Here is a 16483-nt window from a genome sequence, read left to right as displayed (position 1 = left end):
AAATTGCCCCCAGTATTTACATAATTAATTACTTGTGATTAATTCCAAAAAACAAATGTATGTTTTTTTTATTGCCCTAGACTCAAAGTCTGGACACAGATTACATGCTTTGGTCTCATGCTTATGCTTGAAAACCCTTCAATGTAGCTGAATTAACCTCCAAAGACCCGAACTCTTTCATGGCATGCCTTTTTAATTTCTCTTTGCTATTTGGGCTTTATACTGTTGATAGAACACTATAAAGTCACAATTGAATAATGATGTGCAAAACTCTTTATTTGGTGTCTGAACACAGCTGAATTTTTCCTGAGTATAAAAACAAAATGAGAAACAACAATTGTGCCCCTTTGAGCAATATGGCTCATTTGAAAGCAATTTGAAAGAGCAAAATGTAGTATTGTGGTCTAGACAACCCAAAATGTGATGTGCCCATATGTGGGTGCCAGGCCCTACGACATTAAAACAATTCTGCAAAGAAGAGTAAACCAAACTGGTGATAACTGAGCATTCTCACCAGCAATGCTTGTTATTTCGAATGCTCTAGGTTTACTGTCAACACAGTTGTATTTGTTATTCGTAGTTGTTGTTGCTGAATATTAATGGTATCAGCAGAAAGCTGAACTGTGTGATCACACTTGTTACTGTGTGTTCACAGTCATCGCTGTCTGCAGCACCTGAAGGAAAGTTATGCAGACAGTCTGCTCTCTTCCAGCTTGCTGAGGTAAGAATTTTCATAGTATAATTGAGCAACCAAACTGGACTTCGTTTGAAAACTGAAATACAGATGCAGCCAATTTTAATTGCCGTTCCCAGCTGACTGACAGAAAACTCTCAGTCAGTTCCTATCCAGTTATCAATTGCTAGGAATCTCTCCTTCTCCTGTGATGTTTCTGCTTCTGAATAGGAACACCTCTATTATTCATTTGCTGTGTTACCAAGAGGTGGCAGTTTCTTCACAAAAACCTTGACTTGTAAAGCTTTAAACTGTCTTGATAGCTTTCATGCTAAAATATTTCGACCTACACTTATTAAAAATTACATTTTACTAATATAAAATAGATGACTTGAATTTTTTAAGACATTAAGATTTATTAAGAGTAAACGATGCACTGCAAAACAACAAAACCATTCGCAGTAAATATCCTTCCATCCATTTCAATCTAATCAATAATTAGATAACATTTAATAGAAAGTTAAATAAAGAAAAAATATTTTTGCACACAAATATCCTTGTGCTATAGATTCAAAAGCAAATGTAGTTTGTGTTTTTGACTGGTAGAATTTAATTTTTCATTTATTGTTTCCTATGTTGTATCTGTTCAGATTTCTTTTTGAACAGGTACAACAGGAAGTGTGATCTACATATCCATCTACATCCATTTTCATATTATTTCCCTCTGTGTGTGTGTGTGTGTGTGTGTGTGTGTGTGTGTGTGTGTGTGTGTGTGTATTAGGGGTGGGCTATGAGGTGCCGTAAGGGACATTATTACTGAAACGCTCTCACACACACAACTGAAACGCTCTCACACACACTACTGAAATTTTAGCTCTCACACACACTACTGAAACGCTCTCACACACACTACTGAAATTTTAGCTCTCACACACACTACTGAAACGCTCTCACACACACTACTGAAATTTTAGCTCTCACACACACTACTGAAATTTTAGCTCTCACACACACTACTGAAACGCTCTCACACACACTACTGAAACGCTCTCACACACACTACTGAAATTTTAGCTCTCACACACACTACTGAAACGCTCTCACACACACTACTGAAACGCTCTCACACACACTACTGAAACGCTCTCACACACACTACTGAAATTTTAGCTCTCACACACACTACTGAAACGCTCTCACATACACTACTGAAACGCTCTCACACACACTACTGAAACGCTCTCACACACACTACTGAAATTTTAGCTCTCACACACACTACTGAAACGCTCTCACACACACTACTGAAATTTTAGCTCTCACACACACTACTGAAACGCTCTCACACACACTACTGAAACGCTCTCACACACACTACTGAAATTTTAGCTCTCACACACACAACTGAAACGCTCTCACACACACAACTGAAACGCTCTCACACACACTACTGAAACGCTCTCACACACACTACTGAAATTTTAGCTCTCACACACACAACTGAAACGCTCTCACACACACTACTGAAACGCTCTCACACACACTACTGAAACGCTCTCACACACACTACTGAAACGCTCTCACACACACTACTGAAATTTTAGCTCTCACACACACTACTGAAACGCTCTCACACACACTACTGAAATTTTAGCTCTCACACACACAACTGAAACGCTCTCACACACACTACTGAAACGCTCTCACACACACTACTGAAACGCTCTCACACACACTACTGAAATTTTAGCTCTCACACACACAACTGAAACGCTCTCACACACACTACTGAAACGCTCTCACACACACTACTGAAACGCTCTCACACACACTACTGAAACGCTCTCACACACACTACTGAAATTTTAGCTCTCACACACACTACTGAAACGCTCTCACACACACTACTGAAACGCTCTCACACACACTACTGAAATTTTAGCTCTCACACACACAACTGAAACGCTCTCACACACACTACTGAAATTTTAGCTCTCACACACACTACTGAAACGCTCTCACACACACTACTGAAACGCTCTCACACACACAACTGAAATTTTAGCTCTCACACACACAACTGAAACGCTCTCACACACACTACTGAAACGCTCTCACACACACTACTGAAAAACCAAGGCATTTCAGTTGAACAGGAAGGCATTTCAGTTAAACAGGAAGGCATTTCAGTTGAACAGGAAGGCATTTCAGTTAAACAGGAAGGTGTTTCAGTTGAACAGGAAGGCATTTCAGTTGAACAGGAAGGCATTTCAGTTGAACAGGAAGGTGTTTCAGTTGAACAGGAAGGCGTTTCAGTTGAACAGGAAGGTGTTTCAGTTGAACAGGAAGGCGTTTCAGTTGAACAGGAAGGCATTTCAGTTAAACAGGAAGTTAATTCTTGACAAGGAAACTGAAGGAAAAAGTGTTAGATTTCAAACAAACCACTACACAGATGTCTACTCAGCAACCTGTTAGTTAGGGGTGGGTTTTTATAATCGATTTATTGATTAAAATCGATTCTGGCTTGGATAACGTGAAATCGATTCATTAAAATCCTGAATCGATTTTTTAATATAAATTTATTTTACCCGAAATGCCAGAATCTCTGGTGAAACCTCACAAAATTTCAACAACCACCAAACAGCTAAGACAGTAAATGCGAGCAGGTACACGGCTTCTGCACAAAGACGTAAACACACAGCGCGGACCCGCGGATCAGAATCAGTGAGATGTCGCCTTTCTCACCCGACAGCATGGACACGGTCGGGGCTGAAAGCCGACAGCTCGCTGACTCTGATCTGTCGGCATGTCCGCGCTTTGTTTTCACGCCGTTTTTGCGCCAATTCTAAAGCTGTTAGTTTGATCTCTCTCCAAACAATATTGACTGAACCAGCAGCAAAAGAAGATCCAAACTGCGCTTCACATAAACATCGTCATGAATTCCCTCACTGTTTTGCTTCCACCACGATAAAATCGCACGTCATGCACAGCCCTCTCTCTCTCTTTCTCTCTCTCTGTACTTCAAGAACAGTTTCCCGTCTAAAAATCTGTTTTCTGTATTATTCGCTTGCTTGTTATGCACAAGTCTACTGTTGTTTACAGCGCAGTCGGCCGCTGTTTTTTTTTTTTTTTTTTCATTTTACATACTTCCGAAAAAAAACCCTAATTTCTGCCGTTCAATACTGAATAAATTTAAACTTTTTTAAATTATGCAAAATGCAAAACGTTAGCCGTGTCTCTAATAAAACCGCTGTAACGTCAGAGGTAACGTTCATATGTTAATGGTTTTCTTTCGTTTTTGATGTACTGCAGAATATTTTTTATAAAATCCCAGGCCAGGAAAACCACCTTCATGTTTTTATGTGCTTTATCTTCAGCTACTTTGACACAAAGGCATCTGCTGTGATGCTCACACCTTTGATAAAGTCTTGCGTGTGTCAGCTTCCTTTTTTTAAATACAAAAATATGTAAATGTACTGATCTGAATTATAATATTTCTGACTGTCAAAATTCCCCATAATCAAATCGAATTGAATTGAATCGAATCGTGGAACAAATCGATTCTGGACCTTAGTGAGACAGCTGCATTACTTAACAATATATTAGCCTCAGCATAAGTCAAAATTTAGAATAGCGGGAGACGTGCATTATCCTGGTTATTTTTTTGGCATATGTGCTTTTTGTCTTTTTTTTTAGCAAAGAAAAATATCTTAAAATCATCAATAAAACCAGGGAGAGAAGGCTTAGCGTTCCTCCATTTAGCACAATGGATATGATATTTACTCAAAAGTATTGTTAAGATATTCATTGTGTGTACTCATGTTGTACAGTGTTTAACTGCATTATGGTTACTGTGGTTTAACAGAGACAGTATTTTAGTTGCCACCACAAGGAGGCACTGTTTCATTGTAAGAGCACGGATGCCCCTAAGATGCCCCTAAGATCACGCCCCTAAGAAAAAAAAAAAAGTATACCACAACGAAAATGGCACCCATGAGAAAAGTTTTGCCGCATGTTGATGAGGAATAAAGTTCCCAAAAATATTAAGGACATTTTTGCCTCCGTCGTCATTTTCCTTCGAGTTGATCGCTGTCGATGCTGCAATACTCAACAAGTATGATGATGTTAATAATGTCTGAGACATCCAATGCTAGATGATCCATATAAAAAAAATTATGATGTAATTCAAACAGTGGCACATCATTAATATTTAGGGAAATCCAATTTTTTAAGTTGCACCAAATACATTGTGTGATAGGGCATAGGAAAAAAAAAGATGTTCTAGGGTTTCATTTTCATCAGTACAAAAAGAACACTGATCCACCTCAAAGCCAAATCTCTTTTTTTAGAAATTCTGCCACAGTATTAGTTTTGTTTAAAGTGTGTTTCTTTAACTTTAGGTAGAATAGGCTATTTCATAAATTTTTAGTATGCTTTATCCAGTGTATATGAAATAACTAAATTAGAACCATGCCATGTAACCATTCTGTTGTAACTATGAAATATTTTGTCTTTGAAGAAACTACTAACAAATTTCTTATTGCATTTTTATCAAACAGCTGACATTGCCCTAGCAATAAATTTGGGAGCACTGATGAGAAATTATTGTATATCATAAAAATTTTAATCAAATGAAGCAGAGGCAGTGGGACCAGTTCACAAAATTTGTTATATTCTCTTTGAGAACAGTTTAGACAATATTTTTCTGAAAAGTCTGTGTAACTTAGAATGACACCGTTATCATCCAACAAATCTGTTATGAATATAATATTTTTGTTCAAACCAGTCACTCTTGAAAATTGATTTTTGATTAAGTGTTATTACCCTATCATTCCATAAGGTTGAATTATGGGGAGAAGTTGTGGGTAAATCTCATTTTCCCAAAAATGCAACGTCTGTTTTGGAAAGTTTGATATCTTTATGGGGATTTTATTTGCCGCAAAATCACATTTCAAAATAAAGTCTAATCCTGTATACTATTTTATTAAACAAGAATCATGGGATGTGGAGCTAAGTAGAGTCTGGCTGTGACAGACAAGATTTTAACCATTTAATTCTAAGGGTGCCAACCATAAATTCCAATTCTGGAGTTTTGATACCACCTTTATTGTATCCCTTCACAAGCTGAGATCTTTCTATGTAATGGGTTTTATTCCTCCACAAAAATTCGAACACATTTCTATTTATGGTTTTCATGGTATTTATCGTTTTTTTATTTTTTATATTGTTTACGTGGCGCAAAAAAGGTTGGGGACTGCTGTACTAGCAGGTTGCTGAGTAGAAATCCTTGTAGTGTTTTGAAATATACCACTTTTTCCATCAGTTTCCTTGTCAGGAAACAACTTCCTGTTCAGCAGAAATGCCTCTGGTTTCAGTGGTGTGTGTGAGAGCGTTTCAGTAGTGTGTGTGTGAGAGCGTTTCAGTTGTGTGTGTGAGAGCGTTTCAGTAGTGTGCGTGAGAGCTAAAATTTCAGTGGTGTGTGTGAGAGCGTTTCAGTAGTGTGTGTGAGAGCGTTTCAGTAGTGTGTGTGAGAGCGTTTCAGTAGTGTGTGTGAGAGCGTTTCAGTAGTGTGTGTGAGAGCGTTTCAGTTGTGTGTGTGAGAGTGTTTCAGTTGTGTGTGTGAGAGCTAAAATTTCAGTTGTGTGTGTGAGAGCGTTTCAGTAGTGTGTGTGAGAGCTAAAATTTCAGTAGTGTGTGTGAGAGCGTTTCAGTAGTGTGTGTGAGAGCGTTTCAGTAGTGTGTGTGAGAGCTAAAATTTCAGTAGTGTGTGTGAGAGCGTTTGAGTAGTGTGTGTGAGAGCGTTTCAGTTGTGTGTGTGAGAGCTAAAATTTCAGTAGTGTGTGTGAGAGCGTTTCAGTAGTGTGTGTGAGAGCGTTTCAGTAGTGTGTGTGAGAGCGTTTCAGTAGTGTGTGTGAGAGCTAAAATTTCAGTAGTGTGTGTGAGAGCGTTTCAGTTGTGTGTGTGAGAGCGTTTCAGTTGTGTGTGTGAGAGCGTTTCAGTAATAATGTCCCTTACGGCACCTCATAGTGGGCGATATAAACGATATACGATAGAAACTATATAAATTTGGCCAACGATAGAGATTTTGACTATATCGCTCTATCGCGATAGCGCATGTTGATGATGTCATCAAGCTGCGCCTGTTTTGGTCGAAAGCATCACAGCGGCTAAAACCATTATCATCTGCAAATTATGCCGGGCGACAGTCATAGCAAAGAGATGAAGCACTTTTGAAATATGGGGAAAGCCAAAAACTGCGCTTCCTACACTTCCGTAACATTGATTCATTAATGTTGATTTCTCTTGCAGCTGTTCTACTCCCATGTTGTTGCAGTATATTAATGACTAACCTTGTATTGTGGATGAATAATCTCAGTTGTTCTCCTGACTGAAGTTTGCCCCGTGTATAGCATCCTGCTATGCGATTGCATTTGTCCCTAACCACCAGAATCCCTCACGTTAACTTTTATCGAGTGAAAAAAAAGTTGGCGTTCATCCTCCAGCTTCACTGTGCTAATGTTATGCTAACATAGCTGTGTGGTTAGCAATCACGTAGCACAACATTATATACCAGGTAGTCCAACTTCAGTAACCCTGCAAATGTCACTGCTGTTTAGTTGTCTGTCAGTCAGAACATGGTATGAAATGTTTAGGTGTAAACTAGCGAGCTAACTTCCTGTTAACTTCTAACTCCATTAAATTTAATAAATTCTGTTTTCATGGATGCATGGATGTAAAACTTAATTGTTACACCCGATAAAGCAGCAATGCTGATGATTTTATTAAAGATTAAAGAATTTAGACCGTTTTTAACTCTTAGTGTTCACTTGACTTTGGGACCTGAAGTGGACAGAATTTTGGACCCAGATTACTCCGAGAAGCTCCTCACTACGGCAGCCATAATGCTGTGACAATCCATCAAGCAGTGCAGCTTACCAAAGTTGTACTAAAACATTTTTTAACAGATTTCTGCACTCCCAAATTGGTTTGAGGTCAGTAAGCACAACCAGAATTCATACATAAGGCACAATCTCAATTTTTGAGAAAATTAAAGGATTTTAAGTGTGCTTTATAGTGTGGAAAATACGTTATACATAAGAAAAGGATATATTGTGATATATATCGTTACCGCACATTCTTCAAATTATATCGCGATATGAATTTTAGGCCCTATTGCCCAGCCCTAGTGTGTGTGGGGCAACACACACACACACACACACACACACACACACACACACACACACACACACATATATTTCCCCACTTGACCCTGTGGGCAGTCAATCCTTCAAGCTCGGGTCCTCTACCAGAGGCCTGGGAGCTTGAGAGTCCTGCACAGTATCTTAGCTGTTCCCAGGACTGCACTCTTCTGGACAGAGATCTCCGCTGTTGTTCCCGGGATCTGCTGGAGCCACTCGCCTAGCTTGGGAGTCACCGCACCTAGTGCTCCGATTACCACTGGGACCACCGTCACCTTCACCCTCCACATCCTCTCGAGCTCTTCTCTGAGCCCTTGGTATTTCTCTAGCTTCTCGTGTTCCTTCTTCCTGATGTTGCTGTCATTCGGAACCGCTACATCGATCACTATGGCCGTCTTCTCATGTTTGTCTACCACCACTATGTCCGGTTGGTTAGCCACCACCATTTTGTCCGTCTGTATCTGGAAGTCCCACAGAATCTTAGCTCGGTCATTCTCCATCACCCTTGGGGGCATCTCCCATTTTGACCTCGGGACTTCCAGGTTATACTCGGCACAGATGTTCCTGTACACTATGCCGGCCACTCGGTTATGGCATTCCATGTATGCCTTGCCTGCTAGCATCTTACACCCTGCTGTTATGTGCTGGATTGTCTCTGGGGCATCTTTACACAGCCTGCACCTGGGGTCTTGCCTGGTGTGATAGACCCCAGCCTCTATGGAGCTTGTAGTCAGAGCTTGTTCCTGTGCTGCCATGATTAGTGCTTCCGTGCTGTCTTTCAGTCCAGCTTTGTCCAGCCACTGGTAGGATTTCTGGATATCAGCCACCTTCTCTATTTGCTGGTGGTACATACCGTGCAGGGGCCCTTTCTTTCCATGATGGTTCCTCGCCTTCCTCCACTTTCTTGGGTTTCTGCTGCCTGAGGTATTCACTGAGCACTCGGTCAATTGGGGCCATCTTCCCAATGTATTCGTGGATGTTCGTTGTCTCATCCTGGACTGTGGTGCTGACACTCACCAGTCCCCGGCCCCCTTCCTTCCGCTTAGCGTACAGCCTTAGGGTGCTGGACTTGGGGTGAAACCCTCCATGCATGGTAAGGAGCTTTCTTGTCTTGATGTCAGTAGCTTCTATCTCCTCCTTTGGCCAGCCTATTACCCCAGCAGGGTACCTGATCACGGGCAGGGCGTAGGTGTTGATAGCCCGGATCTTGTTCTTACCGTTCAGCTGACTCCTCAGGACTTGCCTGACCCTCTGCAGGTACTTGGTGGTTGCAGCTTTCCTAGCGGCCTCTTCATGGTTCCCATTCGCATGCGGGATCCCAAGGTACTTGTAACTGTCCTCCATGTATGTATGTATATATATATATATATATATATATATATATATATATATATATATATATATATATATATATATGTATTAGGGGTGCAACGATACACAAAATTCACGGTTCGGTTCGATACTTTGGTGTCACGGTTCGATATTTTTTCGATACAAAAAAAATGTTCATGCCTTTTTAATTTGTCATTTATTAAAATTATAAATATATATTTTAACTCAAAAGTACAGTTTTTAAATTTAAGCCTAACCCTTGTGCGTGTTTTTTATTTTGACAGCGAATGCGCACCTGCGGACCACTTATGTGCAGCCCTGGTTATTTAGCTCGTCATATTGCAGCCACAGAAATTCTTTTGTCCATGAAACCATAAAGCTGCACTTTCTTTTTGCCTTATAGTCTCATTTGTCATAACTTCTCCGTTTTGTGGTAAGCTTTTCTTTGGCTGTCACTTCTTCACCCTGACCTGTCTTATTTGGCTCAGAAGAAATGAAATATATATCCTCCTGCTTTTACACACGCACTCACATAAGCTCAGCGATTCTCTGCGCGATCAACCTCTCACATGTTTAAGCTTGCTGCGGGAGATTTCACTTGTCATGTTTGCATAGGGGCAGCACGGTGGCACAGTGGTTAGCACTGTTGCCTCACAGCAAGAAGGTCCTGAGTTCAATTCCACCATCAGGCCGGGGTCTTTCTGTGTGGAGTTTGCATGTTCTCCCCGTGTTTGCGTGGGTTCTCTCCAGGTACTCCGGCTTCCTCCCACCGTCCAAAGACATGCAGCTTGTAGGGATAGGTTAATTGGATAATCCAAATTGCCACTAGGTGTGAATGTGAGAGTGAATGTGAGTGTGAATGGTTGTCTGTCCCTGTGTGTTGGCCCTGCGACAGACTGGCGACCTGTCCAGGGTGTACCCCGCCCTTCGCCCTATGGCAGCTGGGATGGGCTCCGGCACCCCCCGCGACCCTGAAAAGGATAAGCGGAAGCGAATGGATGGATGGATGGATGTTTGCATAGTAAGCTAACGATTAATAAGACGATGTCAGAGGAATTGGTGCACAAATTTTCATCACTCACAGATCAGTGCTGTCGCTCTCTATACACAGTTCGCGCGATTGCAAAGTGAAAGCAAAAAAACAAGCGCAAATTCAAACGCGATTTCAATATGTCACATATTAACAGTGGCTCACCGATGCCAATGACATAATTACCCAGCTACATTTCTGAAAGAATGCAAAAGCATTGACATATATTTTTCCTACAATAGCCCGACGGGCAGGGAAGAGATAGATTTTGGTAGCCCGACTGAAAAAAATCGCTAGCTCCAGGACGTCGGGCTAGCGATATTGCAAGCCCTGTATTTGATTGAGGAATCACTCATCTTTGGAAAAGAGAGTTTATTACAGAGAAATGTCTCTTTCCAAAATAAAAGCTATACTATCCGCTTCTTCTGGGCTATATTCTCAGCAGCATAAGGAGAATCATGTGCTAACAGCTGTCTAAATGACTCGGCTAAAGTTAGTAGCATGCTTGTTGTTTTGGTCTTTGCACTAGGATGATGTCTGCGTAAATGTGCAGTCATATTCGTTGTGTTCCCACTAGTGATTTCAGGTTAATCTCGTTGAAATGACCTTAACGCCACAACACTGCAAATCTCCGTTAACGAGCTACCGCCGATCGCCCCGTGCATGGGGCTAGACGGCCAACACGTTAACGAGCTAACTGCTCTAACACACTAGCTCCCACCCATGTAATTGAGCATTGCACGGCACATCCAACATACTGTTTTACTTTAGTCCATGACTCGCTTACCTTCAGGGTCATACGTCACATGAAAACCAAAATAATTCCAAACGCCAGATCTGAATGGGGGAGGTCCATGTTGCAAGGAGAGCTTAACTTCTGTCTTGCTAGCTTGCCCTGAACTCTTCCTTCTGACGATGCTGTCTGTGTTGAGCGCTCAGTGGATCTGCGCTCGACAGTGCAGCCTAGGCGGAGTAGTCGAACGCAGATTCACTGAGCGCTCAACACAGACAGCATCGTCAGAAGGAAAGTTGATAAAATAAATTACAAATGTTGTATTGTTCGATACATATGCGTACCGAACCGAAAGCACTGTATCGAACGGTTCAATATCGATACGAATATCGTTGCACCCCTAATATATACACCCCTAGTTTTCCATACTATATATATATATATATATATATTTGGTCGCACAGGTGCGACCAACTGTTCCGGTAACAAAAAAAAATCTCTGTAACTCTCCGTGTGGTCAACAACAGACACACATTATGCCCCTATCGTGGACTAAACCAATCAGAGATAGTCAGGGGCGGGACCTCTCTGATTGGCCGTGGTCCAGTTGAAAGTGCAGGTGGAAGAGAGAGGTGAGTAGCTTGAATAAAGCGATATCAATTCATTAACGGATTCCACACAAAGACCTAAACACGGAGCGGACCCAACACATCAGAATCAGCTTCGTCTTTCTCGGCTTTCTCACCCGACGGCCTGAACACGGACACGCTGTCGGAGCTTAGCGATTCTTCGGGTCCGCGCTGTGTTTACGTCTTTTTGCGCTGATTCTGAGCTGCAGGTTTTGCCTCTCTCCAACCAAAATTCACCGAGCCTGCAGCAAAAGAAGCAGCAAACTGCGCTTCACATTTGATCAATGTCGTCATGAATTCCCTCTGACTTTTGCTGTTTTGCTTCCACCACGATAAAAATCACACTTCCTGCACAGCTCTCTCTCTCTCTGTACTTGAGGAACAGTTTCCCGTCTCAAATCTGTTTTCTGCATTATTCATTCGCTTATTACCCACCAGTCTAGCGTTGTTTACAGCGCTTTTTCTTTTTTCACTTAAATGACCTCGGACAAGAAAGCCTAATTTCTGCTGTTCAATACTGAAGAAATTTAAATTTCTTAAAATTATGCAAAATTGCAGAATATTTTTAAGGTTATCTGCTATAAAAAGCCAGACCAGGAAAATCTCCTTCATGTTTTCCGGTGTTTTATTCTCAGTTACTTTCACACAAAGGCATCTGCTGTGATTTTCACAATTCTGATGAAGTCTCATGTGTATCAGTACTGATAAATGATCAGAATTATAATATTTCTGACTGTCTGAGGCTAAATTGAATCAAATCAGGACTTTGAGAACCGGAATTGAATGGATTATAGAAATCAGTGATGATACTCAGCCCTAGTGAGCAGCCTAGGCCTGAGAGAAGTGGATGTACTGTAGCTGTGGGTAATAAGAAAAGATGAAAAGAACTATTGATAACTTTTTTGTTAAGTTAAGGCCTGATCTGTCTGAAATTCATAGCCAGTGCTCTGACACGGTGCCATCAATATTTGAATGCTGAAAAAGCACATTATATGCTGCAGTAAATGCACTGCCCAAGTGTCCCCTCTCCCCACGGCCTTTCAGCAGCAGACAGCAGCAAACAGGTCGTCAGAGGAGGCCAAGATGATGATTAAGTTTTTAACATTTTCTACAATATTGACAAAGCACTTTAAGCACAAGTTTGTTAGTTAATAATTTAGAAATTAATATTGTCTGTATGGACTTCCCCCCCCAAAGAAAGTGCACATGTAAAACTGCGGTGTTAAGCGATGCGGTTGAAAAATTTGAGTGCGCCTAACTTTTGTGCCGGTACGCCTAAATTTTTAAAGTTAGGCGTACCGGTGCGCCCATGTCAAAAAGTTAGTCTAGAGCCCTGATATATATATATATATATATATATATATATATTAGTATGGAAAACTAGGATCATATATAAACTAGGATCATATATATGGAAAACTCATATATATATTTGGTGGTCTCAGGATCTCATCTCTGCTTTTCGCAGATGATGTGGTCCTGTTGGCTTCATCAGGAACAGTTGGCAGCAGAGTCTGAAGCAGTGGGAATAAGAATCAGCACCTCCAAATCTGAGGCCATGGTCCTCAGCCGGAAAAGGGTGGAGTGCCCATTTCGGGTAAGGGACGAGACCCTGCCCCAAGTGGACAAGTTTAAGTATCTCAGGGTCTTGTTCAGTACCCGGAATGGGAATAGTGAGCTGAGCGTAAAAGCGAAGCTCCCAATTCAGTGGTTCCCAATTGCGGTTTATTTCACACCTCAGACATTTAGTAAACAATTAAGCAAATACAAGTAAACTGCAATAAATTACAGGTAGTAATAAAATACCCTACTAACTCTTTTACGCTACGTCTACACCTACAGGGTATTTTTGAAAACACAGCTGTTTCTATGCGTTTGGGCCTTTCGTCCACACGTAAACGGCGTTTCGACTCACCAAACACGGAGATTTTTTTTCAAAACTCCTTTTTTGCGTTTACGTGTGGACGAGGAATACAGAAAGTGGTCATGTAACATCAAAGGTATGTGCCTTTTTTCACGTCACGCTGTGCGCCACGTTATTGTTTACATGAGATGAATTGCAAATAGAGATAAAATACTGTTACTGTTAATCTTACTATCTTCAGTTTTTACACGCTTACATATACACACGCAGTTACTGTCCCTCCATTTAGAAAGGCAGAGGCGTCACAGTGTAATTATTTTACGTGTAGTTGTTTTTTTCCTGTGTAATAATATTCAACATTGCTATGAATACATTATTCAAAAAATGCCTCTCTGTGCAAAATGGGTTCAAAAACATAAACAACTGTGGGATACTGTTTGTTCGTGATTTGGATGGGGGAATTAATCGTGGCATGATCAGCCTGATATTTGTATCCCACTGTAACTTTATTGTATAAAGAGCAAAATTTCAGGAGTAGTTATTCATTATAAGAAGTGTTTGTGAACTAAAAATCAAGAATGTGGGATTCTGTTTGTCCGTGATTTGGAGAGCCCAGCGCTGCTCCCAACGCAGGGAAAACCAATTCTGCAAGGGAGACCTACATTGGCACTTGTGCAGGTGAAGCCAAAGGGAAGATATGCTTCACCATATTTTCTAGTCTTTGGCTTGGAAGGAAGTTGGTTTGGAAACACATTTGGCGATGCTTCATATCCTGCTTTGCATTTGTGTGGAAGCCCCGTCAAAAACCTGTCCATTACGCTAGCAGTGTCCAAACGTTCGGCCATTCGGGAGGGGCTCAGAGTAGAGCCACTGCTCCTCCGCATCAAAAGGAGCCAGTTGAGGTGGTTCGAGCATCTGACAAGGGAGAATCCTTGTCAGATGGGCGCCCCCTGGGTGAGGTTTTCCGGGCATGTCTTACCGGGAGGAGGCCCCGGGGCAGACCCAGGACACACTGGAGAGATTATATCTCTTGGCTGGCCTGGGAACGCCTTGGTGTTCTCAGGCTTGGTGCAACTGTAAAAAGTTGATAATCAGTATTTATCAGTGCATTTGTTCACTGTTTATTGAAACAGTTAAGTTAGTAAACATTTTACTAATATCTACAAAAGTACTTACCAGAAACTGCTCTTGAATATTGTTTTTGCTAGTCTCTTTATGAACACTATTAGGATTTTTATATAAAGAAATATGTAAACTTAGCAAACTAAAATGAAAAGAATTTAAAGAAAATTGTACAAATATTTGATCAGTGACAACAGACAACAGATAGACAAGACCCTTTACATTTACACAAAATAATAGCAAAAACCTGAACCATTTGATTAAAAACAACAAATGAGACAGCCTGTCACATATTCCTCTCCTTTCCACTACACAGACTCAAGCTTACTCAGAGAACTTGTGATATTATCTAGATGAACTATTGCAGTCTGAACCCACAGTGAGTTGACTTCACAACTGTGCTTCACTGAGTGGCTATCTGGCAGCAACATAAGCACATTTTATATTTACTGACATTTTATAAAATGAAGTTTATTCAGCTGGCTAAGAAACACATTTTCCTTTTTCTTGGAAATGATGTGTGCTCTTTGTGATGATTTTCTTTTTTTATCGTAAAAGTTATGCGACTGAGGTCTATATCTTTCAGAACTTGTCTTTGATTGATTTCTTTAGCACTTTAGCAATCCAGTGACAGTTGTTAGTATTTCCGCTGCTTCCCAGCAAACAATAAATGGTGATAATTAATTTGTCAAAACTTATTTCCTGAATTATAAATACATAATGGTTTAAAAGAATGCCTATGTTGCTGCCATGGGGCAACTCGATTTAATGCAGTAACCTGAACTGTCCATCAAAGTGATTGACACATTAGGAGTTCACATTAGGAGCCTCGCTTTCTTTGGGCTTTGCCTCCAAGCAGTCAAAAGTCAGTTGATTAGAGCAAGCAGTATTTCTCTCAAAGAGCAAACCACAAGAGCGTGAAACTATAGCAGCACATGCACATGGCTGCTGAATTCTACCTGCACAGGCTGTTGAATTTATGCACGTTTTGCAATGAATACCTCGTCCATGAAATGGACACAGAAGACAACACAGCATCCGTACTGCTACCATCAGCATTTTACTGCAGATGTCATGACATCTTAGTTTTCTTAACAAAAAGAGGCGACTTTCCCCATTTTGGATAGTTAGACACCAGTCTAAGTTGTTATCTAGGTGTAAACCTAATATTTTGTTACTACCTCTACATCCACCCCATTAACATGCTGGGGAGGGGGCCTGAAACTTGGTAAATCTACTATTATTTACATTTCATTTGTCTAGAGATGTTCAGTATGAGGTAGTTTTTGTGACTGAATGTTGAATTAAGAAGAACAATTATTTGAGGGCTTTTATTTTGAAATTAAAAATCAGACCGATATGATACTGACTGAATACCACTATGAGCATGTACAGTGGCTTGCAAAAGTATTCTGTTCCCTTGAACTCTTCCACATTTTGTCACATTACAGCCACAAACATGAATCAATTTTATTGGAATTCCACGTGAAAGACCAATACAAAGTGGTGTACACGTGAGAAGTGGAACGATCATACATGATTCCAAACATTTTTTTACAAATAAATAACTGCAAAGTGGGGTGTGCGTAATTATTCAGCCCCCTGAATACCACCTTTTGCTGCAATTACAGCTGCCAGTCTTTTAGGGTATGTCTCTACCAGCTTTGCACATCTAGAGACTGAAATCCTTGCCCATTCTTCTTTGTAAAACAGCTCCAGCTCAGACAGATTAGATGGACAGCGTTTGTGAACGGCAGTTTTCAGATCTTGCCACAGATTCTCGATCGGATTTAGATCTGGACTTTGACTGGGCCATTCTAACACATGGATATGTTTTGTTTTAAACCATTCCATTGTTGCCCTGGCTTTATGTTTAGGGTCGTTGTCCTGCTGGAAGGTGA

The 16483-nt window shown here is 40.8% G+C and overlaps 1 protein-coding gene across 4 annotated transcripts in view; it reads left to right on the top strand.

Moving 5' to 3' along the window:
• bbx (BBX high mobility group box domain containing) overlaps window positions 1-16483 on the top strand; it is a 47156-nt gene that overhangs the window by 16841 nt on the left and 13832 nt on the right. For all 4 annotated transcript variants that reach the window (XM_085469592.1, XM_085469591.1, XM_085469593.1 and 1 more), the window contains one exon: window positions 656-721. In XM_085469592.1, the coding sequence (XP_085325718.1) occupies window positions 656-721 (66 nt within the window). The remainder of the gene's footprint in view (window positions 1-655; window positions 722-16483) is intronic.

This window comes from Copadichromis virginalis, linkage group LG10 (genome assembly GCF_057382275.1).
Source record: "Copadichromis virginalis isolate Kocher_CV1m ecotype Utaka linkage group LG10, C_Virginalis_male_GT1.1, whole genome shotgun sequence".
NCBI classification, from domain to species: Eukaryota; Metazoa; Chordata; class Actinopteri; order Cichliformes; family Cichlidae; genus Copadichromis; species Copadichromis virginalis.
Note: the sequence above shows the minus strand (reverse complement) of the source record. Positions and strands in the feature narration are given on the sequence as shown.